The sequence below is a fragment of the Agelaius phoeniceus genome, chromosome 1, assembly GCF_051311805.1.
Source record: "Agelaius phoeniceus isolate bAgePho1 chromosome 1, bAgePho1.hap1, whole genome shotgun sequence".
In the NCBI taxonomy this organism is placed as follows: domain Eukaryota; kingdom Metazoa; phylum Chordata; class Aves; order Passeriformes; family Icteridae; genus Agelaius; species Agelaius phoeniceus.
In genome coordinates, this window is record NC_135265.1 from 102,120,069 (window position 1) to 102,147,539 (window position 27,471).

Here is a 27,471-nt window from a genome sequence, read left to right on the forward strand (position 1 = left end):
GCTCACTAGCACAACCAGCACTGAGGTGGGGATGGTGCCACTGCACATCTTCAGCTGCTCTCTGGCCTGACTAAGTTGGAGAGGGCTTCCCCAAAAGCAGGGGCAAAATATTAAAGCACAGAACTTCCTTTCAGTCTGCCTGCACCTGGAGAGAGAGGGTGTATAGATCTGACTTTGCCAGATGCAGTGTCTTGTCTTCTAGTTTTCTTAAGCAATTTTTGCTTTTCGGTAAGATCCCTTCTCAATCCAAGAAACTTTATGAAAAGCTAAGAGGGTTATGAATGTATATGAAAGTTGCTGCCATTTCTATTTATTTGAGTCATATAAACAGAAGATTGAGCACATCTAATGCTCATGGGTATTTTTTATGTTCTAATCTTGTGCCCCTGGACAATTCAAAATATAGGTCTGGTGATGTACCTCTGTTTTTTCTCTAAATTCCTATCTGTGCTGATAAATGGGATGTGAATCCATACCAGTATTGGGTGATTTGCTTGAGATGTGTTGGTTGGGCAGCTGTAGGAAAGCCATGTTTGTAGAAGTGCTTAGGCCAGGCTGATTCTCTTTCTGAATAAATTCAAAACCAGCAGAACAGTGTTTCTAGTTATTTTTTCTGAAATTCTTGTTTTCTGAGCTTAGAATCGGGCTATTTGATTATCATATCAAATTCCCCCTTTTTTTTTCTTCCATTGGACTGAGCAGCAGATTTTAATACTTTTCAAAAGGAAAAATAGTACCGATTTGAAAAGCAGCTCTTATGAAGTTCATGTTCAGTTCATTTGTTGTACTCTGCTCCTCACAGGATGTTTCATGATGATGAGTTGGAGGAGTCAGAGAAGTTCTACGTCGGTCAGCCTCGAGTCTTGCTCCTTATTTATGCCCTGTACAACACGCTGGTGGCCCGGTCAGAAATGGTTTGCTATTTTGTGATCATCCTTAACCACATGATCTCTGCCTCCATGATAACCCTGGTGCTTCCCATCCTTATATTCCTGTGGGCCATGCTGTCTGTTCCTCGGCCAAGCAAACGCTTCTGGATGACAGCCATTGTCTACACTGAGGTATGCTGCTGGTTTTGCAAGCCCACGTTGAACACAGAAATCTGAAATTGTAATCTTTGCATGGCCCCCTTGCTGGTTTTGATCCCTGGGATCTGGGCTGGGCCTTTGGCCCATCATAGTAATACAAGTATTTGCTAAAGTCCTTAGAAATTTTTGTGGTATGGAAAGATCATGTTAGTTATTTCCTCCATTGCAATGAACAATATCCTTCCTGGCATGTAAAGCAGTTCTCACAAGAACAGATCATTAGCAAACTGTTGCTTTGTAATGGTTAATCAAGAAACAGAATCCACTGCTTGTGATATCTCAAGTACCACTGAGTATCATCTGCTGCTGAATTTTGATTGACTTTATTTCTGGAGAAACATGAGGTGTTATGCCTCTGCAGTAATAAGCATGCTTGTTTATGTTCTCATAAAACTGACAAAGCAGATATATTTTATCCCTCTTACTGTCATGAGGCTATTATATCTGACATGCTTATAAAACACCCCAAGTGTGTTGTGTTTCCAAACAGGTGGCCATTGTCATCAAATACTTCTTCCAGTTTGGCTTCTTTCCTTGGAATAAACATGTGGATTACACAAAAGATAAACCTTACCATCCACCCAATATTATTGGCATTGAGAAGAAAGAGGGTTATGTGCACTACGATCTTGTTCAGCTTCTTGCTCTATTTTTTCACAGATCCATTTTAAAGGTAATCTGGGTTCAGGTAGTTTCTTATTTAATATTTAATTTTTAATTTTAATTTTAAAATCAGTCTTGTGATATAAAGAAGTCATTAATTTGATTATCAGGAATTTTTTTTTTCCATTAAAGGGTTATCGAGCATTTGAAGTGGCTGCCCAGGGAAGTGGTTGAGTCACCATCCCTGGAAATGTTTAAAAGACATTTAGATGTGGCACTGAGGGACATGGTTTAGTGGTGGATTTGGCATTGCTGAGTTAGCAGCTGAATTGATGATCTTAAAGAAATTCTGCAACCTAAATGTTTCTATGAAATCCCAACACATTGAATTTGTCTGCTCCCTTGTGAACACGTGACTGAGCTGAGCAATGCCTGTGATAAATACTGTGACAGAAATACAGGCTTGATACGTTCTCTTGTTTTTCCACTAGTGCCATGGATTGTGGGATGAGGATGAGAAAGGAGACAGCTCCAGTAATAAAGAGGATACTGATGATGAGCTCTCTCTGACAGGAGGCAGGAGAGGCTCTTCTGCCTCTTTGAAATCTGTCAATCTTGCTGCATCTGTGGAGTCCATCCATGTCCACTTCCCCGAGCAGCAGACTGCCATCAGGAGGAAGAGTTCTAGCAGCATATCCCAGCTTTCTCACAGGTCCAGCTTCTCCTCACACAGATCTAAGAGAGGTAAATGTCATGGCATTTCTGGGATTAGAAGGACAAATGTTCATTTCCCATAGGATACTTCTACTGAAACCTTGGGCTGGTTGCTGAGGAGCTCCCAGGGGCTACTGAATCCTGCTGCTTCTCAGTGATGAAATAGGATATGAACCAATGTTTGAACACACTCCAAGCCTTCATGTTTGACCACACTCCTAAAGTTCAAATGGAGAGCCATACTTCGTGATTCATTATGTTTTCTAAATTATATTATCCAAAAGCTGGGAAAGGAATGCTCAGTGTGGCCCAGATCCAGAAATTCTGGTCCAGCATAATCTCCAGCTAGAGGGAATGCAAAGCACATGTATTTTTCATATCTACATTTGTAGACACTTGAATTAAAAAAATGTTTTTATTAGTTAAATTGAAACAGATTACATGTCTCATCTTGTAAAAAGGGCAGGAATACTCTAGCCTAAATATATATAATACCAATTGAGGTGACTAAGTCAGATCAATCAAATACTTGCTTTTATCACTAGTCTGCTTTCTCCTTTTATAGCTATTAATCAAGTTCTGATCTGCCAGTGATTAAACCTTTACTGGATGCTCTCAAGATTTTATCATACTGGGGGAAAAAAGAAGAATTCATTTCAAAGCTTCTTTCAAATGTGGGAGTCATATGAAATGGAAGTCTCAAGATTTATTACTTTCTAACTTTAGTATTTAAACTTTTCTTTTGAATTGACTTCTCTTTCGCTCCCCTTTTTTCCAGGAAGTACCAGTACACGGAACAGCAGTCAGAAGGGAAGCAGTGTGTTAAGCATCAAGCAAAAATCTAGAAAAGAGCTTCTCATGGAAAAGTTTCGAGAACAGATGATCAAAGCCAAGGCTTTTACAATTAAAAAGTGAGCAATATGAGGACTTGTGTGGGTTTGGGGGGAGGTTCCAAACAGTAAAGCAGTAAGCCAGCATTTTAAAGGGAGTAGGCTACTACTGATGTTAATTCAAGTGTTTGTTGTATGCAGATGTCCCACCAGCTGAACATCAGACAAATCAGCAGTTGTTAAAATAGCATCTGCCTGGTAAAAAAGTTAAATATCCCTTGTGACCTTGGTTGGCTGTGTATATTCAGTGTATATTTCTACTGAACAAATCCTAATACAGTGGTTTAGAAGCAATCAGAACAAAGGACTGGTGTCTCTGCAGTCCTGTGAAGGCTGTCAGAGTAGATCTTAGATATCTTTAAAAATATTAATCATATCACTCTCAGCCTTTACTTTCTTCAGTGCAAGTTATGTGCTATTAAATCACATTGTGGTCTATGTTGTTTTAGGACTCTCCAGGTGTACATGCCCATCAGACAGTTTTTCTACAATCTTATTCATCCAGACTACAGTGCAGTGACTGATGTGTACGTGCTGATGTTCCTCGCAGATACAGTGGACTTCATCATTATTGTGTTTGGATTTTGGGCTTTTGGGGTACGTCACAGAGGCATCTATCTGTAAATCCTCAGCTGGCTTTACGTGTTGTAGATGCTAAATATCGTGCCAGTGTTCTTTTTCCTTGACCACTCTTATATTTTGCTTTTCAGAAACATTCTGCTGCAGCAGATATCACCTCTTCATTATCAGAGGACCAGGTCCCAGAGGCATTTTTGGTGATGGTGCTCATTCAGTTTGGTACCATGGTGGTAGATCGAGCACTGTACCTCAAAAAGACTGTAATGGGAAAAGTCATCTTCCAGGTCATCCTTGTTTTCGGAATACATTTCTGGATGTTCTTTATCTTGCCTGGAGTGACAGAAAGGTATAAGCCTTATAAAGAAACAATATGGGTGGAATACTGATGCTCTACCAAGTTCTTTGTATTTCAGTTGGGGATGTTTATGCTAGGCTTTGGAATCATGACCAGGTTTCTTCTTTGCCTCATTTCTAAGCAGAAATTTGGAATGCATTTCCACAGCAGTAACTGTGGCCAATATAAGTTTGAGGAAGAATTAGTTATATAGGTACAGAAATATTCTCAGTTTAGGCCAAAATGCAAGCAGGTGAAAGAGAAATTGCCTGTAATTGAGTGATTAGAGCCTTCAGCTGAGACAATGTTGGCCTCTGATCCAATTCCCTGCTCCCAAGACTGCTGCATGCTGCTTTAGAAGAGCGAGTAGAAAATGTCTCCCTCAGAGTAACTTATAACTTAGCACTTTCCTGAAATGTGTGAACTGTGGATTTAAATCTCCTTAAACTAAGGAATGTCTAAAATATGTGTCTGTTCTGAAGAGCAAAGCTCTCCTCCTGTGCTCCTGCCCCTTGGCTCTGGAAGTGATGTGGAAGTGGTCACCCTGCTGCATGAAATTTTATGTCGCATACCTGGTTAGGCTCACTCCCAAATCTAACATTTTTCATTTAACATTTCATTTTCATTTTTCATTCAACATTTCATGGTTCAGGGCACTGACCACTGCAGTCTGCAGTGCAGAGGTGTTAAAGTTCCATCCATAGTGTTTGGCTAACTCCCCTCTTCCTACTTTAAGTTGCCTTGAAGTATTCCCCTCACTCCATTTGCTATCCATGGAAATTGAGTGTATCACCTGGGCACCTTACACTTCATTAACACCCAAGTTATTTTACTGGGAAAAAAGAAATAGGTTTATAGTGTAAAAGAAGACTGAAAAGTCTCACTTCCTCTCAAAAAGAAAGTGAAGTAGCAATTGTGCACAAATTTGAAAAAAAAATGATTTTTCAAATGGATCTCTTATCTACTGCACATTGAGAATTGTTAGGAAATAAAATAATTTTTACTTTGTGCTTTTGAGAAATCTATATCAAGTTGTTAATATCAAATCTGCATCTGAAACATCCTGTATTCCTTCTAAGTGAGATTAGAGCCCCCTGCAAATTTCTTAATTAAAATGCTTCTGTGGGATTTAATTGAAAATATTGGGTTATGGCTGGCTGGAAAATGCTGTGCATCATGAGGCATCTGCTGCAGATCCACTGTGCTATTGAATAACAACCAGAATGGCACATGTGAGGAGAGGCTGAAGGTTAGTTCAGTCTGGAGAAGAGAAAGTGAAGAGCTGTCTGAACTATTTGTTGGAATAAGACTTGAGTCAAGCAGAAAATATTTTCAGAGGTCACTCCATCTTAAATTCCTGTATGAGGTGCTGCCATGAGCACAAGTAGCCACTAAAGCTGTCTTGATTGAGCCCCTGCCCAGGACTCACTGAGGGCTGGGCAATCAAGGGTGCTGAGGAAGACTGGTCCATGTTGGGCAGCAAGGGACCTTCAGCATGCAGAGGGAGAGGGCATTGCCCAAAGCCTTCACTATTTAGGGAGCCTGAGGTGGCAGTGGATGCTGGTTTTAGACTTTTTCATTCAGTGTCTTTCCAATACTCTTTTAACTCTGCCATGGGATCAGCAACCAAGGCCTTTTCACAGGACCTCAGGAAGGGGAAACTGCCAGGAGCAAAAAACCATTTCAAGCTAATTTGGTCATGCACAGATACAAAGCTCATAATTTTCCTTTATCTTTTCCTTTACAGGAAATTTAGCCAGAACACAGTTGCCCAGCTCTGGTATTTTGTGAAATGTGTTTATTTTGGCTTATCAGCTTATCAGATACGCTGCGGATATCCAACTCGTGTTCTTGGCAACTTCCTCACAAAAAGTTATAACTATGTCAACCTGTTCTTATTTCAAGGGTAAGCATAGACTTACTGCCTTTCTTCTTTCTTTTGTGTAATAAGGATCTGCTATAGTGAAATGCGGCGGTTATTCATGACTTTTCTTCACAGACTGCTGGAAATAAGACAGTAAATTTTGCACAGTACAGTAAATTTTGCACAGTATATGCCATATATTCCCTGTAGTCCACAAGAAAAAGAAAAATTTTATGAAGGCAAACTTCATAAAATCCCATCTCTTGATCTGAAACCAGAAGCCTGATATACCAGTCAGCCATTCAATCCCCTATGAAATAAAGAGACATTTTCAACACTTCTTAGAAATCACCTTGTGAACAGAAATAGGGGCTACATATTGTGCAAGAAAACAGGTAATGTTGTTTATTCTGCAGTCCTAAAAAGTAATAAGGTGTCAAATCCCAAAGAGACCTTTGGAGCAGGTCTACCTGCTATACCTCAGTGGGTGAAAGGAATGGAGTGAAAGACAACACACCTCAGAAACTGGAACTTAAAAATAAGCACAAAAGAAAATATGTTTGCTTTGAAAAGTGTTGCACATTTGAAACTCCTCAGGAGTTAGGGCAAGGAACAGGCATAGCATTATCTCTGAGTGAAAGGTGGTTTTACACAAGCAGACCACATCCTCCATTTACACTGTTACAGTGGCCTTGTGATTAAGCCAGTTTGAAGCATATGTGTAATTCACAGAAAAAAAAAATTGAATAATTTCAGCCTTTTCACAGTATTTGCAGTATAGGCTTCTTGCATTCCAAGTAAAAGTTACAGAAGAAAATTTTCCTCACATTAAATACTCTTTAAAGTGTGGGACAAGGAAAGGGAATGATGCCCTGTGAACAGCTGCTCATTGCATGTTGATTTGCTGTTGATTCCCACCTTCTTCTGCTGTTTAATCCTGAGTCACAAAGCCCAGTTCCATATGCAGCAGAGGGCTGCCCACCTACTGCAAAGATGCCATGCAACATTTGGTGGTTTAAATTAATCCCACCATCCTGCCACTCCTCTCCCATGTGCTCCTGCAGCCCCATCCATGTGCTTCTCTCCCAGGTCAGAGGAATCTAGGAAATCTTGTACTATTCCATCAGGGGCTCAATCACAATTATGGATATAATGATGCATGAGCACATTTATGGCCTGGCAAGATCTAGAGTAAAACAAGGATGTGATTGTATTTGTGTTTACAGAATCCCCAATTAATCTCTTTTCATGCTGTCTTAATTCTCCCTTTTGTCATATATACACGTGCTGTGCTTGTTTGATGTGATGCCCCTGTTTCTGACAAGTTATCTGCTGTGGTCTCCCTTCAGGTTCCGCCTGGTTCCATTTTTGACCGAGCTGAGAGCAGTAATGGACTGGGTTTGGACTGATACCACTCTCAGTCTTTCCAGCTGGATCTGTGTTGAGGATATCTATGCTCATATATTCATCCTGAAGTGTTGGCGAGAGTCAGAAAAAGTAAGGAAGCCCCATATGAGTGATTCAGACCTTCTCTTCCCCCGTGCAGGAGAGAAGAGAAATAATCATGAGTCCCTAAACAATTGAGGAATCCACCACAAAAAGTTTGTTGGAAGATATGCCTGGCACTGGTGTTCAGAAATATCCCAACTGTTGGGTACTTTATGTTAGTTGGCAGCTGCTGTGAATGAAACCTCAAACAGTTTCTCTTTTGTGCCCAGCTGATTTTTCCACCATTAACATGAACTCCAGAAGCATGTGCCTGCTGGTTTAATTGCATGCCTGGGTTTCAAGGCTGGGGTTGGAAGTCCTGGTATTCCCACAGTCACACATAACTAAATGAGTAACCTGGAGTAGCAGGGAAGCTGCAGCTGAGGAGAAAGCACAGTAGAAGCAAGAGCTCATGCCCTGCAGTGTAGGGACACTGGGTTCATGTGACTGCAGAGAGAACTCAGCTGGCTCCTTTATTCCAGGAGAGTCCCTGCACATCCAGAACTGAACTGTAGGCCAGATAAACCCACCATTTGTCTCACTGAAATTTCAGTCTCTTTAAATCATTTAAGCTTCAGTTCAAATTAAACTTGCAAATTCTGGATTCTTTGTAACTGCTATAAAGATTGCAACCATATGCTTGCTCATTTTGCCAATTTTAAAAAGATATTAAACATTATTTTAAGAGTGACCAAACCAGTCAGAAATTCTACATCTGCATTGAAGTGGATTTACTTTTAAGTGTTACTGACGTATTTCTACTTTTATTATAATCCTGTCTCTTAACGGCAATGGCTTTCTAAGTATATCACGTAGATTAACTCAGAGCTACAGTGCACACAAATCATGCATATAGGCTTTTTCTCTGTGACTCCCACTTCTGCCATGAATGGAAGGAGTTCTGAAGAACTTCAGGAGTTGGGGAAGCAATAACCCAGCTCTACTTTGACTCTCTATCTCACCACATTTTTTTATGCTACAATTCACATTATGTTTAGTAGAGATCTGACATGGGAGGATTCCCATGTCTAAGCTGGCATGTACGTTCTAATGCCATACAGAAAAATAACTGTGTTACAAACTTTGCAAGTATTGGTGAAGGTACTTCTGTTCTCTCTCTCTCTCACTGAGGGGAATGCCTAAGTATTTCGACTGCTAGAGTCCCTCTGAGATGTTCTATAACATCATTAGAAGTGCCTGAACTAATTTACTCCAGACTGATAATGATGATAATAATAATAATAATAATAATAATAATAATAATAATAATAATAATAATAATAATAATAATATACTTGATAGGATATTTTAATGAAAATACTTTTCTGTAGCATGAGACAAATGACTTGATACACTGCTTCTGAAAAGTAAATAATTGGTTTTAAATAAAGCATTGTATTACAAATGTAATAGTCTCCTAGGGCTTTATGGATTCATGTTGCAAAGCAAGAACAATTTCCTGAAAGCCAGATTTCTGGGGTGTTTGAGGTGCAGTGCAGTACAGTGCATATATATTTTGCACATGTGGTATGCAATGTATGGAGGATAGGCTACTAAACACTGTGGAGTTAAACCACAGTAAGAGAATTACACCAAAATAAATTACAGTGAAAGTAAGACATTTTACAGGATGGCGAGAGTATTAAGAGCATTCAATCATGAGGCAAATAGCGGAGGACAGGAATTATGGGCAAGGCAGAACAGACATGCCATGTGATTTGCTTGGAAGGGAGAAGAAAAGTGGTCACTTTTGTCCTCGGAAGCTAAGAAAGAGAAGGATGTTACATCAGCAGTATCCAGACTTTAGGAACAGCAACAACATTTTTAACGTTAGTTAATTGGAGTCGGTGTAGAAACAGATTGGATCAAGCCTGTGAACTCTTAGAAATACTGTAAGTGAGGTGTGAAATGAATGTGGAGGTAGCCAATATCAGAAATTTTACTGATTGTATTTGTCAGTTGCTGGCAAGCAGTTTTCCTGCTCCCCCCATCCGCCACAATATACAGTTTGCAGCATTTCAAGACCTGTGAGAGGAAGTCTGCCTTAAGGAGTTTTGTGATAGAACTTTTCAGAAGTGCAAATACAAGAAAGTGGGTCCCTCATAATAGCAGATTTTGGAACAAATTGTTGTATCGCTGTTTCTGCTATTATTTTATATATTGTTCTTGTGAGTTCATGCTAGCGCTTAGACAAAAAAAAAATCAAATTATCCTACCTAAATTCTTCTTTTTTTATGGTTGTGAAGAATCAAAATCACAGAGGTTTACAATATTTTTCACACTGGACACACATTTTGGATTCACTTGTCACTTCTCTCTGTTGCCATCAGAAATTGGGTGTCTGTGCAGGTTTGGCTAAAAAAATCTCAAAATAGCTGTCGTGACAATGGGGTAGCAAATAACCACATGAGATGGGAAGCCTTATGATCATTATATATTCACTCATCAAAGCTTATAAAGTGTACCTTTGATAGAAGAGACGTTACCATATTGCTGTTTGCTTTTGCAGAGATATCCCCAACCAAGAGGCCAGAAGAAAAAGAAAGTTGTGAAGTATGGAATGGGTGGCATGATTATCGTCTTGCTGATTTGTATTGTCTGGTTCCCACTGCTCTTCATGTCTTTAATCAAATCTGTTGCAGGCATCACCAACAAGCCTCTAGATGTATCAATCACAATAACTCTAGGAGGTTATCAGGTAAAAAAGAAGAAACACTAAAAGCAAACTCTCTTTTTTGCATTATATTTCCTTGTGCCATTTCTTCTTCCTTCCATTGAATTGAGCTCTCCTGCTTTATGCAAGGTACTTGGCAAGTTTCTATAAATAACGCCTTTTGGGTTTAAAAATATGCTAGTTTATCACTGATGTAAAATATTATCATCATTTTCAAGTCAAAACCAGCCTCTACTGCCAATGGAAACTGAATAAATTATTCTACAGGTCCACATAGTAGATATAAGGTAATTGTAGGCAGCTTGCATCTCAGAGGAAGGAGATTATAGCATTGTCTCATTGAATTGAGTGCCATAATTGTCTTGGACTGTGATGCACAGGATGCTGGACTGTGTATGTAGCAGCCAATGTGAAGTAAATGTGATAAGCATGTGTTCTTTTGTTTCCCAGCCTATTTTTACCATGAGTGCTCAGCAGAATCAGCTCAAAAGTTTGGATCCGAGTGAGTTCCATGACTTTCTGAGAAGCTATAGGGGTAACACTGTAAGTGAAAAGTAAAATACCTCATTTCTTAAAAATGTGTGCATGTTTCCGTGGAGGCCTTTTGTGAGTTTTGTTTGTGTGGTTGTAAGTGGTCATCAGTGCTGTCATCAATTGGAAGCTATTTCTATAAAGAGGATTTGCATGAAAAAAAGTTCAGACACATAATTTGTCAGGACAGCGCTGGGTTATGGTGAGACAAGCTACCATTAATGCAGACATCTTTGCACAAAATCCTGGAATGCAGAAACCCTAATTGTCCTGTTGTTTGAATGAAATCCTCTCCTCTAAATGACCCAAACCTTTGGGAGATGCGATGTTATTTGTGTACTGCCAAAGAAAACGTGTTGTGGGGACAAAGCAGTGCTTTATGCACTTTTAAGCCCCATGCTCCTTTCTAGAGTGCACATCTTTCACCTTCTAGTGGGGAATGGTGGTGCTGTCAAAAGAAAGTGTGCATAGCCTAGAAATTTTTTGACATAAAAATGTCAAAAAAAAAAATTTATGCATAGTCTTAGTGTTTAATGGAGCAACACACCCAGTTTCCACAAGTTTCTTCAGGAAAAGGACTAGTAGTAGGAGCTGTTGTATTACTAATGTAACTAACATTTGATCAGATATAACTTTAAAAGAAGTGCTTGCTACTAGCTCATTAAAGAATTTGATCTTAGAATTTGATCTTAGATCCTACCACATAGCCCATGTACAATGGCACTAATATTGTAACCTAGATGAATTTGGAAGTTACAAGGTTCTAGTTGGTTCATCCTTTGCAGACACTTTTCTATGCAGAAAGATACTTGACAAAAGACAGAGTAAAATTTTAACTCGAGTTTAAATACCCTCTACAGAGTTTGTTTCATGAACTTTCAGACTCACTTTAGTCAACATGGCCATCAAACAATGAGGCCATTTTTCTTTTGCCTTTTTAGCTTGGCTATATTTTGTTGATTCCCCTTCCTATCTCATGCCCCACTTGGTACCTGAGGAAAACAATCAGTGTGCACCACTGCACTTACAATTAATGAAACATTTACAAACCTGTCTGACTGGTAAATGTGGTTCTGTGTCTTGTGAATATCACTGCACTGAAATTTTCTTTTCCTCTTCTGCACCTACAGGCTGCCTTGCAGTTTCTAGAGGGCTATGCAAGAGAAGATATAACTCGAGCAGACCTGGAGGGAAATTCAAACTCTTTATGGACCATCAGCCCTCCCAGTAGAAATAAAATGATACAGGGACTTACAGACTTTGATGCTGATTTCACTTTAGTTATTTCATGGACCATTCAGAGGTAATTAAACAAAGTTATTATCAGGTGGATGGATCATTTGCCAAGCATTAGCTCAGTAGAACAGTTTCACAGTGTATTTTTGGTTTAGTTCTTTAGCAAATTCTATTGTATGGCAGAGCAAAACACTGAGGGTAGGAGGGAGAGAGACAGAGAGAAGTCAGTTTTGTTGCCCATGAAAACATTTGTTGCCTGCAGTTCTCAAAAACTAAAGTAGAGCCACTACCAAATAGATTATTTAAAATGTCCAGGTGGAATTTTCAATGGGATTTGAAAGGAAGGAAGAAAAAGCAAGAATTTTTTAGTCAGTTTTAGGTGCGAATGTTCCAATGAACGGGCCTTAATAAAAACCTTGCTAACATTTATGGAAAGTGTATTCACTTAGACCTAGTTAAGGGAGAAAACCTATGAAGAAATACAAACAGAAGTCCTTCATCCTCTTATTAAGGGAGTCTGGAAGTGACAGCAACAATTTTTATGTGCAAATACCATAACAATGCCACAGATCCATTTTGTTGAGACCTTTGCTCATGTGAGCTTTCTTTGGCCCCAGTGAACTGACTTTACAATGAGGTTCTTGAAAGAGACAGCCTGGAGTATAAAGTTTTTGCACTCAGGCTAGAGCACACCCAGTCACCAAGGTCATTTGCTGGCTACTGTCTGCCAGATGGGGTTCCTGTAGATTACTGGATTAAATTAGAGTTAAGTCATCACTCAATGGAATCCAAGTTCCTTTGCACCCTCCTTATTTACATGTTTCCTTGGAAGTAGAAGCTGGATTGTTGAAAGACAATGCACAAGAAGCAGATCAGTCTGCTATTTGCTGTGGGAGCTCTGGATATGCTGGGTCCGTTCTTCCACAGTCAAAAATAGGCTTATAATGAATTTAATGCAACTTTATTTGACATCCCCCCCCACACGCCCCCTTATTTTCCTAGAAGCAGTGGCTATTAGCTAGTGAATTACATCACTCCATCATTTCTGAGCCTTACATTAATTTTTAGTGCTGCTGCTGAGTTTGCCCATATGCTTTCATGGCTACAAGCATTCATACACTAGTGCAAGGAGACATTTTTCACCCTCAAATTGTATCTTGTGGGATACGCTGTGAACGCGAATGACTGAAAATGTTATGGACTTACCACAGTCACCTTCTGTTTGACTGCTCCCTTTCTTCTAGCCCAGGAGGCCACAAGCAGCAGGAAAGTGGTCCTGTTGTGTCACAGAGGCAGAATACATTTTTACAAAGGCTTTCTGCCTTTGCACATCATCTACCATGGGTGTTTCTCTGCAGCCCCCAGCAGCTGCCTCACCCAGCTTAGGTTATGCTCTCATTGAAGGTTGTCAATGTGTTTTCCCTTTTACTTACAACAGGAATCTCTCCCTTGGTGCCAAGGCTGAAATAGCATCAGATAAACTTACCTTCCCACTAAAAAAACATACCAGAATAGATATTGCTACAATGATGGCTGAAAATCAACCGGAAAAGGTGTAAGTTATTTTCTTTTTCTATTTATATGCAAACTTTCCCCTTTGAAGCCTGATTTCCCAAGGTGGTCAAGCTTGTGCAAATGTTTCATTTGTCTGCCCATCTATCCCCCTCTAATAACAGATGCCAAGAGCACTGAAACCAGGTAATAGTAGTATTAAAGGTGAAAACTTGTTTCCTATTATAAATGTAGGCTGAGAGGACCCTGAACACAGGATCATCAACGACAAGCATGGTGAAGCTATTAGTAACTTTTCTTTGATTTATTGGATAAGCACAAGTTCACTATTCTTAGTTCAACTCATCTTTGAGTTACATCAGTCCAACTTGATCTGAGGATGTTGTATTGAAGACTTTTTTGTTCTAAATAAATATCCAGACTGTATCTCACATTGTTACTCCTGAATAGTACTAGATTGGCGAGGAAGTGTTAAATCACTGCGGTCAAAGGGTAACATCTGCAGTCATTTCTGGCATCAGATCTTTTCCTGTGATGGAAATTCACAAGGCATGCACTTCATATGATATCAAACATTATTCTACAGATATATCTTTATAGCATTAACCACAGTGGTGACTCCTTTTAGATCTGAAAAGAGTCTGGTTCTTCCTCTTCCACCTTGTCACTGGGGACTACTTTACAGCAGTAGTTTCTAAGTACTGCTAAGCCAACACATCATCCCTGAAGGCCACTTGATCTGATTTGTGGCCAAAGGAGTTGAAAAGTTTAAGCTGAGACCATCTGAGATTGTGAAAACTCTGAGGGGTTCTTATCTGTTAGTAGGTAGAAATTAGATTTGCCTTTTCTGTGCACAGCTGTTTTTCTGCACCCACACACACTCATACATGCAGACTGCTATTGCACATGTGATCATTGCAATTAAAAATACTTGATGCCTCTTTTCTGCTTTGTGAAGATACAGCAATATTTCCTGAGGTGATGTAGGGCCACAGAGGGTAGATTTTTCTCATTTGTGGGAAGAATTAATTAATTCATAATTCTCTCTTTGCAAAAGGCAAGCAGTAACATAGACAATATAGCTGCATTTGCCTGTCTTGCAGTAGTTTTATAGATTTAAGGTTTTTTTTACTTGGTCATGAAGGAGAAATGGTTGTGATAGCTATTAGCCATTCAGATACTTCTGCAGGAGGCTTTCTGCCACCTCTGCTGGGACAATTCAGCTGCTGACCTTTTCTTGGACCTGTTGGAGTGATCAGAAGGGATTTTCAATTGCCACCCTTGTTCTTCCTCAGCCTGGTGTGTGCAATGTAGCCAAGTGTAACAGGATTTATCTGAGAGCTCCTCTTCCCTGGAATTTTTCAGTCATTTGAGGAAAATGTTAGGATAGTGTCTCTGCTTTTAAGGAAATGTGTCTCCCTCTAGATACTGGTAATTTATTCCCACTCAAGATGATTTGATTTTGAGTACAGTGGAAGAACTTTTACAAATATCTTTCTTTAGAATTTTGAAATCCACATAAAAGCTGTGAAAATATTTCCCAATGAAAAATTCTGGCAAAAATTCTCATTCTTTTCAGGTGTTATTATTGAAACACCTTGCAATTCTGAAGTAATAGCTGTGCTCACAACATATTTTTCTAGCTTGTTTACTACTGGCAATGTGCTGCCTTTATTATATACTTTATTGCTAACTATAAAATCAGCTTTTTTAAAAAGGGAAACAAAATTAAAAGTCTGCATTCCGTGCAAACATGTGCCCCAGCTATGTGGAATTCATGGTGTGTGGATGGTGACATTATGGACAGAACTCTCTGCTGAAGTTCTGAAAAAAACATAGCTGAAAAATCCAGTTAATTTTCAGATGTGACACCTGAACATTATAGAGTCATAATTTAAGACAAGAATCAGTGGGAACTGTGTATAGCACTGTTAGGTGTTTCTAAATTATTTTAGAGGTATAAAAATATGAAATATTTTATTTTTCATTTTTTTCCAGAACATTAGAGGAAGTGTATCCATACTACATCAAGGCTCCTAGTGATTCTCTGGCAAAACCCATAAAGCAGCTATTGAAAGGTATGTCTCCAGACCATGGAAAACAGAATATAGCTTAAAGAAGTACAAGGCAGCACTCACACTTGTATATTCACTGCTGCTATGGGGCACCTCAGTGTTAAATGCACTTTAAATGGTTTTTACTTGGTGTCTGCAAGCTTGAGGAGAGATAAGGTAATACAGTATAAGGCAGAAAATGCATCTCCATGTATTCTAGCTTTGGATTTAACAGTAAGGACTCTAAGGATGAAGTCCATCTTCTTCAAGTCTGCTTTAGGACCTCTTTTCCTTTGTTTTATGTGTAAGTGATTACAAGTTTCACTTCTCCACATCTCCCTGCAACCTTACCGTGAACAGTCAGTAGTTTGGCATGTCTGCAAATGCAGCTCCTCAGCTTAAATAATGACACTGCATTATTTTTGTGGTTTTCTAAGCTATTCCTTCCTTATTGGCTACAAAGAATCCACTTTAAATAACTCATTGAATTTCAGAATTCATACAGGTACTCACAGACATACAGAATACATGCACCCATGCACATACATACGTGTGAAAAACCTGTTGGGTTGGAATAGTAGGAACAAGTCTTTATCCAAGAGCAATTTTCTCAACAGAGGCTAAATTTGGAGTTTGAATGTAATAGTAGTAGTGCTATGTAGTATGTTCTTGCCAAGGTTCATCAAGAAAAATAATTCTGAACCCAGCTCTGTGAGCAGAAATAAGTTATTTCTTCTAGAGTGCTTCACTGTCATTGTTCAGGTCCCTAATCAGAGTTTCTTTGAAAGGGCTTTAATGTATACACTGCTAATGTACTCTCAGGAGGACCAGAATTCATTTCCTGTCTGTGTGATCAGTATGCATAAAACAGGATAGCACCCTTTTGTTGGTACAAGAGAATACTATCTTTTATATCAGACACAAATGGTTTATGGTGATAGCTTCCCTTTAAGATACAAAAGCTGACTGCTACCTTTCCAGGTTCAATGTGTTTCTATAAGTCTGAAATGCAGAAGTGATGAGTGCTATTGATATTTTGGCCTGAAAATACCAAAATTATTTGACAGTTGTACAGAAGAGTATGTAGGTGATATGAAATATTTTAAATATTTAATGCAGTTTCAGATAAGATTTGCAGAAGAAAAAACACAGAAGTCTGGGTTTTATAATTTTGCATATGTAAAATGGCATTAGAAGAATTTTGCTTATGCATTGTTCAGTCATTTTATAATGCAGATGTTTGAAGTATCTGTCTCAAAATGTTTGATTTTTGCAATTCTTGTTGTATATATATTAACACTTCTTTTTTTCAATAGACTGCAAGTGGGAAAATATTACAGTTTCCCTTGTCAAAAATGCATCTGAAGAATGGTGGGTTTTGAATCAGCTTGGGAAAAGACATAAAACATCTCATGAGAGTCTTGAACTCTTCATATTCAGTGATAAAGTCAGTCCACCAAGCCTTGGATTCTTGGCTGGTTATGGGTAAGAGGAAATCTTTACATAAAATTAAATAAAGTACATAAGATAGAAGTAGAAGTGACTATTTGCTGATTTGGGGGTATATTTTTTGTCCTTGTTGGAGTGTTTGAACATTACAACATTTTGAAAAGGGGTTTTGTGAGATTTTCAAATCCACGTCTATTAATATTATCTGTAGAAGGGTTAATGTTTGCACAGTTAGTATTACCCCAGATAATGCTCTCCAGTGGGAATAAAAACAGAAGCACCCTTCACACCAATTTCCTACTGAAGAGAAATAACTCAAAATATGTTAGTTCAGCTGCAGGTCGGGTTCTGCCTGAACTCTGCCTGGTTTTGGTGACCTACCCAATCTTGTAGCCAGGACCCTGGGTGTGAAAGAGTTATAAAATACATCTCCACAGACAGAGGAAGGCAGGAGACTAAGCATTCCCAGGAGATACACTCTTCTGGTAGGATCTTGGAGAAGTCCCCATAGAAAGATTATCAGGGTAAATGTTAGTTTGTCACCAGTTACATATACCTTAATAAAAAATGTAAGATATAAAACCTGACCGATTATTTGCCTTTACCTGCTGTCAGATTTCCAATTGTGATTTCCAAGCTGTAGCAGTCAGGACATGCGACCATCAGCAACTGGGGTCAATGAATTTAAGTCAGCAGCCTCAGCTGTTTATGATTCCAGATTTGTGAGGTGTTTGAAGAGATCTTATTTTCCTTCATGCTGTGGCACAGCAGAAACGTGACCCTAATTAGAAATTGACATTCAGCCCACTGACAGACTACAGTTAGCCATGTGGATGAGCTTCCTCACACCTGGCTGCCCTTTTATGAGGCACGATTTGAACCCTTCCTTTCTTTCTTTTCAGCATTATGGGATTGTATGCCTCAGTTGTCCTGGTGATAGGGAAGTTTGTCCGTGAATTCTTCAGTGGGATCTCTCACTCCATCATGTTTGAGGAGCTGCCCAATGTAGACCGAATCCTGAAGCTGTGCACTGACATTTTCCTGGTGCGAGAGACTGGAGAACTGGAACTAGAGGAAGACCTGTACGCCAAGCTAATATTCCTGTATCGCTCACCAGAGACTATGATCAAGTGGACTAGGGAAAAAACAAATTGATCTCTTTGGCATCACATTGCAAATCAAGTTGGTTAAATCTGAATTTTAAAGGAAAAAGAAAAAAAGCACAATATTCTCTTAAGAGCTAAGCCTTTTATAGTTGGGTAGCAATGATTTTTCACTGAAGGAATCCTGGAAGCTACAGCCTTAGGAATCCATGCTGCCTTTCAAATTAAGGATCAACAGTGAAGAAGGTTGAATGATTTGTTATTTTTAATGTGCCACTCCTCTACAATCTGGGGACTGCTTTGTAATTTAATCAGCAAAAAGTTTGCATCTTTGTCTGGCTAATTTAATTTTCCAGACAACCATTACACCTTAGAGAGAAATGAAAGGAGTGAACCCACAGATGACTCCAGTGTACCTTCTTAATCCTCTCTGGAGCCACACAGTTTGGATTGTGCAATATGCTGTTGTACATCACTGACTTTCAAGCTACAGTAATGGGACACTGACGAGCCTTCAGGACACCCAGCACCCAGGGCCACACTGGGAACTGAAGACATTCTAGCCATACCCATTTGTAGAAAAGTAGAGGTTTTGATGTACAAAGGACACTGTGGACAAGCCTCTGTCAGCAAAAAAGTAAAAACAAGTCAGAAAACAAGTAACAGTCTCTTGAAATGCCTTATTTTATTTGTACAGTCACAGGAGACATTTCCACCAAACATCAATGACTTTTCTCAGGAAAAAGCAACTGAAACTTGACACTTCGTCAAGATTAACTAATGGCTAGAATAATTATTGAATTATGGGGTGTTCTGCTGGGCCATTCTCTTCAGCATTACTGCTTTCCATTGGATGAGAAAAGAAAGTGAAATCGATGACCTAATGTGCTACTTCATTTCTTATAACCCTTTAAAGACTGAGTAGTGTGTGCTTCTCTCTGCTCCCCATGACATGCTTTTTCCCATTTCGATGATTTAAGGCAACTCTTGTTTTGCTGTTAGCTGATATTCTTCTTCCAGTGTTTCAGGTATACAAAAATGTTTACATATTCCAAGTCACATTTTTACATCTGAGACGGGTTTTTTTTTTAAGTTCCCAAATATAGACATACATATGAGCTTGAGAAATGCCCTTTTTTTTTTTTTAATTGCTATTATTAGTGAAGCAAATGGCTCATTGCAGCATGAAAATTTACCATTGCAGTGTAGGTTTCTTTCCATGTCAAAAAAAAAAAAAAAAAAAAAAAAAAGAAAAAAAGTAATTGAGTGGGTAGGGTATGTTTAAAGGATATACTTGTAGTTTTGATTCAGTAATGACTTAAAATAAAGCACATGTTGCAAAGTCATTTTAGAAGTATTTTTTCCTCTGCCTTTTTACATGAAATGGGAAAAGTTTGACATTCTTCTTAATCTGTGACAAATAAATCTCTTTCTTGTAGTTAGCTGCTATTTATTATATGAATGATTAGTTAATCACCAGAAAGAAACTAACATAATTTGCTGGCACATTTTACTGCAGAACTTCATAAAACAGCACAACTAAATGAAGTTGAAACATACTCTGCTGAGTGCTTCCATGACAAATGCTGTCACATCCATTCTATACTGTGAAAACTAACACTTTGAGCACCTTGACGTGCACAAAATAAAATCTGCTTCATGATATTGTAACAATAAAATAATTTGATGACTGGAACTCACTGGAAGACAACCTGATTTCCTCTGAAGTGAAAAGGTGGCTGCTCATATACCCAGGCAGCATTCCCCCCTGCAAAGTTTTGCTCCATTTCTTCCACAGGTCCTGTGAATGAAAATTGAAATATACAGGGCAGCCCTGACGTAGCACTCAGGGATGCTAAAATGTCCTTTATAGCTGGATGGATCCTCACCTGGGTGTTCAGTGATTTTAAGGAGATGAACACTGGAAGAAGTGTGAAGGATGCAGTGTGTTTCTAAAGGTACCAGCCAGCAGAACCATGCTGGCCACAGTTGGTCCCAGCTCCCTTCCTGGTTCCTTCTCTTCAACAGGCACTTCCTTTTTGTTGGGAAAAATAATCTGTCTTCAGAATGAGCTGTACAGTTATTTGGGCTTTGCAAAAAATGTGCTGCTCTTTCTTTCATGGATTGATCAAACTTTGAAAATAAAAGGATTCTTCTGTTGGTTTTTTTTTTTTTTTAATTTATTTCTTTTTAAAACAGCCTATAGTCAAATCACTGATCTGGACTGGGTAGCTACCTGCAATGGGTGAGGAGTGTACCAGATCATCCTTTGAGCCCAGCTGTCCAGATAAAATTGAACTGGCAGCCAATTTCCAGGGGCATTCTAGGTGGTCAGTACTGGGACCAGTACCATCTAACATCTTTATTAGCATCCTGGAGGACACAACAGAGTGCCCTTTCAGCAGTGTGGACTTCAGTGAACCTTGGTCTGGGGAGGTTTGCAATAACATGAGCGTGTCAGCTCTCTCCTGGGGCGTGGGCTGGGCAGCTGCAACAGCAGGGGCAGGACTTCCTTGAAAGGCAGATCTCAGGAGGCTGGAGAAATTATCTGCCAGGTACTTCATGAGCTCGGGCAAATGCAGAAAAATCCTGCCTCTGAGGCAGACTAACCCTTATAGCAATGCAGACTAGGTAGACGGGTTGGGAACAGCTTTAGAATAAAAAGAGACAAGACCAGGGGTGGGAATTGCAGCATGCTCTTGAGGCAAAGGGAACCAACAGCATGCTGGGCTTTACTTACAGGATCACAGCTGAAAGTCAAGGAAATTTATTAGTCCCTTCTATTTCTCACTTGTGAGACCACACCTAGAGAACTGCATGGAGCTTTGGGGGCTCCAGTGCATATTGACATACTGGACTGAGCAGGCAGCTGAGAGCACAACATGAGAGGAGAGGCTGCCGGAGCTGGGCTTGCTCAGCCTCACAACAGAGAAGTCCCATGGAAAAGCTTATTGGTACCTACAGCTGCCTGATAGTGAGATACAGAAAAGCCAGTCTCTGCAGAACTGCATGATAGATCTGATTAAATAAACGGAAAATTATTTTTACCATGAGGGCAATCAAACACTGGAGCAAGTGTCCAGAGAAGCTGTGAGATCCTCAGCCTTGGCTGATCAAGCCCCAAGCATCCTGTTCTAAGTGGCCATGCTTTGGATTGTAGGTTTGATCTGAAATCTCCTGATGTCCCTTGCAATCTGAATAATGTCACGATTTTAAGATCCTGTCAGAGATGCAAAGTAACCTGCTGGTGTGCTTTCCCAGTCTGTGGATGCATTAGCTCCCTTGTTCTGCCCATCAATAGTCCAGACATAACTCCTTAAAGCAGAAGAAGAAGCAGATTTCAGCTGCACTTTTGTTTTCCTTGGCTCTATTTAGAAACCTGCATGTGCTTACGCAGGCAGTGGTGTGAGTTTGTAAGTCAGAGCAAGGACAAGTGCTTTGACAACACACCCAGCTGCACCACCAGGCATCCCAGAACTCTCACATGCCTGTGTGACAGGGCAAAAGGTTCAGCTTGCACTGTGTAATTAAAGCTTTCACAGTTTTCCCTGATTTGATAAACTGCTTATAGCCTGGGTAGTTAATGCAGATAGATGATAGGTAGATAGATAGATAGATAGATAGATAGATAGATAGATAGATAGATAGATAGATAGATAGATAGATAGATAGATAAAGACTGTGGCTGCTCTGCCTGGCATTATGTGATATTTAAACAGAGTTTCTACTCTGGGTGCATATGGGCTATTTTAGATCAGATTTTGTGGCTTCCTTCTTGAGGAAGGAAACCAGAGGAAATCCAATGCTTTATTAAAAGCTTGGGGAGAACAAGAGAAATGCAACCTGTGAGCATGCAATAGGAAAGGCAAATTCCTGTTCAGCAGCCAAGGGAGCAGGACCTACAAGTCCTGACCCACTGAACTGAAGGGCTACAGGTGTTTTTAGGTTATATTAAGAGTTAAGGTGGACAATTAAGACAGTAGAAAAAGAACTGGAGAAGAAACAAGTATTCAGAATCATTCAGTGAGAATGATTCATCCTTCAATCCCGTGTTTCAAGTTGATAAAGTTCATTGTATGAGAAATCATTCACATCTTAGCTTCAAGATTTGTCTCAGGAATGTGCTGCACAAGTAGCAAGCCATGGAAGGGACCAGCAAACATCTCTCCTTGCCTCTCCTGGCCTGACAGGTACTTCCCAAGGCCAGTTCCACTGACTGCCATTTAGAGCTCTTATTAAAACAGAATTCTAATGAAAAACATCTTCTGCTATGAAGAAAACTAGTTGGACACTGGCTGATGACCAGGGAGACTGCAGACTTTCCTTTCAAGAGGAAAGGACTTTCCTCTTAAGAGTAACTGGAGGAGTATTCATGTTTGAAGGAAACTATCCCTCTTCAATGTGCAGAAATTACTGCTATGCTTAACAAAATGCACAAAATGAAAACACTAACCCTGTATTAGTCCCAGGCTCTGGACTCACCAGATCATAAGCTCAAACCAGGATTGTTTATCTAGAGGGACACACATCACACACAGAGCTCAGATGTATTGTGACCATCTCTTCCTGCCTCTCCTCACCAGCAAGATCACACACAATCATTTCCCTGGTGTGGGGGGCCACAAATGCACCCATGAGGATCTCCTCCTAGCATAAAGCTCTCAGTGCTGTGGTTCCAACCCAAACCTCCTTCAAAGGCTTTCATGAGGTCATATAATTTTTCAGAGGGAATCTGGTCTCGGTGTGAGGAATCTGACACCTCCACAGGGCTTGAGGGAGCCCAGCTGTGCTGGATGTGCTGCATTGCTGGACACCAGCTAATGCCTGCTCTGCAACTTAGCATCTTGCCTTGCACATTCAAATACATCAAACACACACATGCCTGGACAGTGTGCATCTGTGCATGTGTGTGTGTCTCTCTCTCTGTTTTTTTAAGAGCACAGCTTTGCTGTATTAGCCCTCATTAATATTTCAAGCTGTTGTCTCCTGCAGCTCGTGCTGGGGCAGAAGAGGGAGCTGCCAGCAGACACAGACGTGACCGTCAGACTCCTGCAGCAAACATTCAGGGAAAGCACATTTTTAATGTTATGGCAGCAAGAGTGAGGTAATGCAGTTAAAATATTTATGAACCCTTTCAGCTGACATCTCCATATACCTTGTAGAGCCCAAACTTTGGAGGTCAAGGCAGTGTATTAACTAGATATTCATCCAGCTATAAAAAATTTTCCCTGTTTTAAACAATGCTGGGGACAGGAGGGAGGGAGAGAGGGGTGGATCACAGGGAGAAAAGAGTTGTAAAGTTCATCATGTATCAAAAGGAAACACATGGAACTTTTGGACAAAAATTCAACTGTACCTTTCTCCTTTTCACAGAAAGCCTTCTAAAGTTATTTTTTAAAAGGTCAAAATATTCTTCCTCAAAAAGGGTCACAAAATATGGATGAGCTCCAAATACTCCAGGTTTGATTCAACACCATGTTACCTGCAAAAAGGCAAGTGGGATCTGGAAAAGATGCCAATTTTTTATATTCTTATTCCATAGTTGAGCAGGACCATGGTGCTTACAGCTGATAGCTTGAGAGATGAGCAGCTGCTTGCGGTCTTGTTATTCAAAGGGGAAGGGAAAAAAGAAAACAGATAAAGGAACAAATAGATGAGGAAAAAACACAATAAATGCTTCTATCTACCAATTGCTCTGGTAGACACATAAGCAAAGTAAATCACTTCAGATTGTTTCAATGGGGCCCCTAGAGGTCAAAACTCATTCATTTTGGCATGGCTGGACACTGCTTGCTCTCTTCCTTCTGCCTACTGCAACCAAGGTGGCTTTTTCTGCTGGGTGCCATCCCTTGTCCTCAGGTCTCACGTGTGGCACATGACAGATCCCCTTCCCTGTCCCCTAAAAATCTGCACAAGTTCACAGCTGCCAGGGCTCTGACATAGAGATCCCAGTGCCAGCCAGCCCTGCCTCCTCGCCAGGTTCCAGCTCAAGTCCAGCCTCAAGCTCTCTCTTGCACAGGCAGGCTCCCATTCATGCACAAGGCACTGGGAGACACCAAAGTTTGGCCTTTGGAATGGCACAATTGTACTCCCACCCCAATAAAAAACACAATAAAAGAACTAAGGAAATCTAGCAGAGCTGAAAGTACTTCATTGCAAAACAAAATGACTGAAGGTTATTTGTGAGCAGGGAGACAAAATGCATTTTCAGATGGCTTTTTGAATCATCCTATCTATCAGATGTTTATCTATCTGAGCTGTTTCTTTTACAGTACTCAGCCAGCCCATCTGGTTCTTAGCTCATGATGTATGGATTCAAAACATATTCTTAGTACTTTGTTGATGAAGTAATATTTCTCCTGCTTGTTTTGCTTAGACAAGACTCCACAGCCATTCCACCAGGTCTGTGGAATTTATGTAGCTACTTCAACTGCTTTCAGCTAAAAAAAAAAAAAAAATTAAAGAAAAAATTGGTGGTGGTCTTTTTTGGGGTCCAAAGGAGAGGAAGGGCACTGGTCTCAATCAGGGTTTCTGACAGATTCTGAGTCTGCTGTGCTGGAGAAAAAGGTGGATGCATTTCTCATTTTCCCTGCTCCAGCCATCCCTTTCCTTTTCAGCTGACCAAGCAGAGATTTAGATGGCCCCACGTCTCCTTCCTAATACATCCAGGGAGGTGTGCTCCCTATGCTCAACACTTCCCCACATCTCCTGGGCAGAGGCTGGAGTCACCAACCAAAGTGGCCAGCCCCAAACAGAGAGTGCCACCTTCCACTGAACTCTGTAGGGAACACCTCTGAGCCAAATGTCCTGGCTGCAGCCTGGGGAAGCCAATTTCAACATCTGCAGTCTAAAGCAGAGTGCCTTTTTTTCCTGTGGCCAGGCTTTTTGATGCCCATGCACTGAGCTCAAGCTCCTTGACATCAAATAAAGAGCAGGGCATGCAGAGCAGTGAAAAGAGCATTTTCCCAGCCAGCAGCCTCTGAGGGATACATTGGAGCACTTCCCTGCAGCCCAGCACAGCTCACTGAGGTGCCCCCCACTTCCAGCTACAAGAATATGAACTACAGGAACAAGGATTAAGGGATTTGGGGAAGCATGCTGTCTACACAACAACTGAAAAGGGGCAAACCTATCCTAGGGCTCAGTGACTCAGGAAAGAGCTTTTCTGCCATTCAGGTCAGGAGCTGAAAAAGTGCAATGAAGCAGACAGAGGAATTAACTTCTCTAAAAGGGATCTGTAGAGGATGTACCCATTTGAAGTTTTTCCTTATTAGTCATGCACTGGCTCCCACCAGAACTATTCAACATGTAAATAGTTGTAAGCCTTCTTTACTACAGCTCTTCATTTTGCAGTATTTATATGGATCACACATGCAAGAGAAGACAATAATTCTCCTTGCAATTGGGGTGTAGTTCAACATGATATCTGAAAGATAAAAGAAAAACACATACATACACATATAAATTCTGATGGTCACTTATTGAAGAGAAGCTTTAGTCATTTGGCAGCAGCACAGAATTATTTAATACTTATTTTCATGCTTGAGGGCATGAAAGCAAAGAAGAAAATGCATGAAGAAGATCATGCATACCCTGAACTAGGGCATCTCTTTCCACTGGACTATGCAAGGGGCCAAAGTATTAAACGAGGGAGGTAAAGGATAGATCTAAAGCTGTGCACGTGAATATATTCACCCAAACACAGTCCTCAGCCTTAGAGTTTTAGACATCTGGTGAAGTTTTCCATTATATTCTCATTGTCCAACTTAAAGGTAAACACAGAGCAATGTGCGATTTCACTCATCTCAAATCACATTGGCACAATTTCTGGAATACTATGGCAACAGGTAATATGGAAAAATGATGCAAGGGTGACTAGACATGAGGGATTGTTAAAGAAAAACCACCAGTTTTAAGTCTGAGAAATAAAATCAAATGCAACCAGTGGTGTTTACAGAAATGTGTTTTCAGTTTCACCTGGCAACACCTACTTCCAAAACCATTCCTCTTTCACTATTACAAATTCATCTGGAAGGTCCACAAAGCAGAGAGGTTAGCCAGCTCTCACTGCACTGCATCTTGCTGCTGACTAGGAACTGAACCTTTTATTTTCCTTCATCAGTTTTCCCAGCCTGTACTTATGAAACCTATCAGGATGGATCAAAATAGATCAAGGACTGTTGTAGCTAATCAACAGTACGATTTGGCTGCATTTCACCAAGATTCAGACACTGTGACTCAGCCTGAGCCAACACTCTAGTTTATGACTTTGAAAAACCTGCTTCCCATGGTTGAGTTTAACTTACAGATGAAACCCACCCTTTTTTGCCTGTGTAACTCCTAACTCACATAAGCCCCACAAAAACAAGGCAGCAGTAAAGAGGAAATTAGAGTAGGACAGTTTTAGAGAGGGTGAGTTAGGGATGACTATTAGAGGTGACAAATGCAGCTGCACCTACATGTAGCTGACAAGGGCTCTACACTGCACCTGTTCCTTTTTAACCCTACACATGCTGTGGATGGAAGGGTGGTGTATAACTTTGCTTTGGCAGCTTTGGCAGCTGCCACAAAGACTCCAAGACTGATGGAAGGCACACCTCTGTCCAAGTGCATCTGACTTTCACAAAGGCACACACTACCAGATTCAGTCCTTTATGCCATTTAAAAAGCCATCCATACATGCTTATGCTGTTGATTTAACAATTAAAACATTTTCTTGCAGGTGTTTATAGCCTCTTTCAATTTATAAATATAATGGAATAGTCAGATTGAGAAATTAGATTCACAGAAGTCAAAAAGTCTGAAGTATGGATTCCCAAAGCAATTGTAACATCTCCCATTTTCATATGAAATGAAGGAGAATTGGTTTGGATGTCAAGAGCAGTACCACTCAAGTTTTCATCCTCTTTAAGTAGACTCTTTCAGCCAGTGGAATAGGAACTGATCTCTGAACCCCGGTGCAAGCATCTGATTATTTCTGTTTCTGGAAAGTATGCCTTTACCTTCACCCTCTCTCACAAACAGTTACCAGCCAGCAAAAAAGAGGGGCAAATTTCCCAGTATCTGCTGCACAATCCTATGCCCTCTGCACAGCACCACCCCCTGCAGCTGCAGAGAAACAGTTAAAAAAAGGATCAGAAACCACACTGAGCCATTGTCAGTGAGTAAACCATTTCTGCTGGTACACTATCATACAGCTGGCCCTCCATCATGCACACTTCCTGAAAAACATCCACACCAGGGAAAAAAAAGAAACTCTCTACAGAAAGGATGGCTATGAGACATGACTGTACTGCATTTACTAAGAATGTTTTATAAAGCATAAAATCTGACTCCTTCCGGCAGTGATCAC

At 40.2% G+C, this 27,471-nt stretch overlaps 1 protein-coding gene across 3 annotated transcripts in view; it reads left to right on the forward strand.

The window, feature by feature from the left end:
• The window catches only part of PIEZO2 (piezo type mechanosensitive ion channel component 2), a 286,565-nt gene extending 266,278 nt beyond the window's left edge, over positions 1-20,287 (forward strand). For all 3 annotated transcript variants that reach the window (XM_077184102.1, XM_054635188.2, XM_077184105.1), the window contains 15 exons: positions 803-1,061; positions 1,579-1,761; positions 2,183-2,435; positions 3,184-3,316; positions 3,745-3,892; positions 4,006-4,220; positions 5,956-6,114; positions 7,422-7,569; positions 10,070-10,258; positions 10,685-10,777; positions 11,896-12,068; positions 13,440-13,556; positions 15,512-15,591; positions 16,884-17,052; positions 17,919-20,287. In XM_077184102.1, coding sequence (XP_077040217.1) covers positions 803-1,061; positions 1,579-1,761; positions 2,183-2,435; positions 3,184-3,316; positions 3,745-3,892; positions 4,006-4,220; positions 5,956-6,114; positions 7,422-7,569; positions 10,070-10,258; positions 10,685-10,777; positions 11,896-12,068; positions 13,440-13,556; positions 15,512-15,591; positions 16,884-17,052; positions 17,919-18,171 — 2,572 coding nt within the window. In that variant the 3' untranslated portion in view covers positions 18,172-20,287. The remainder of the gene's footprint in view (positions 1-802; positions 1,062-1,578; positions 1,762-2,182; positions 2,436-3,183; positions 3,317-3,744; positions 3,893-4,005; positions 4,221-5,955; positions 6,115-7,421; positions 7,570-10,069; positions 10,259-10,684; positions 10,778-11,895; positions 12,069-13,439; positions 13,557-15,511; positions 15,592-16,883; positions 17,053-17,918) is intronic.
• The last annotated feature ends 7,184 nt before the right edge of the window (positions 20,288-27,471 follow it).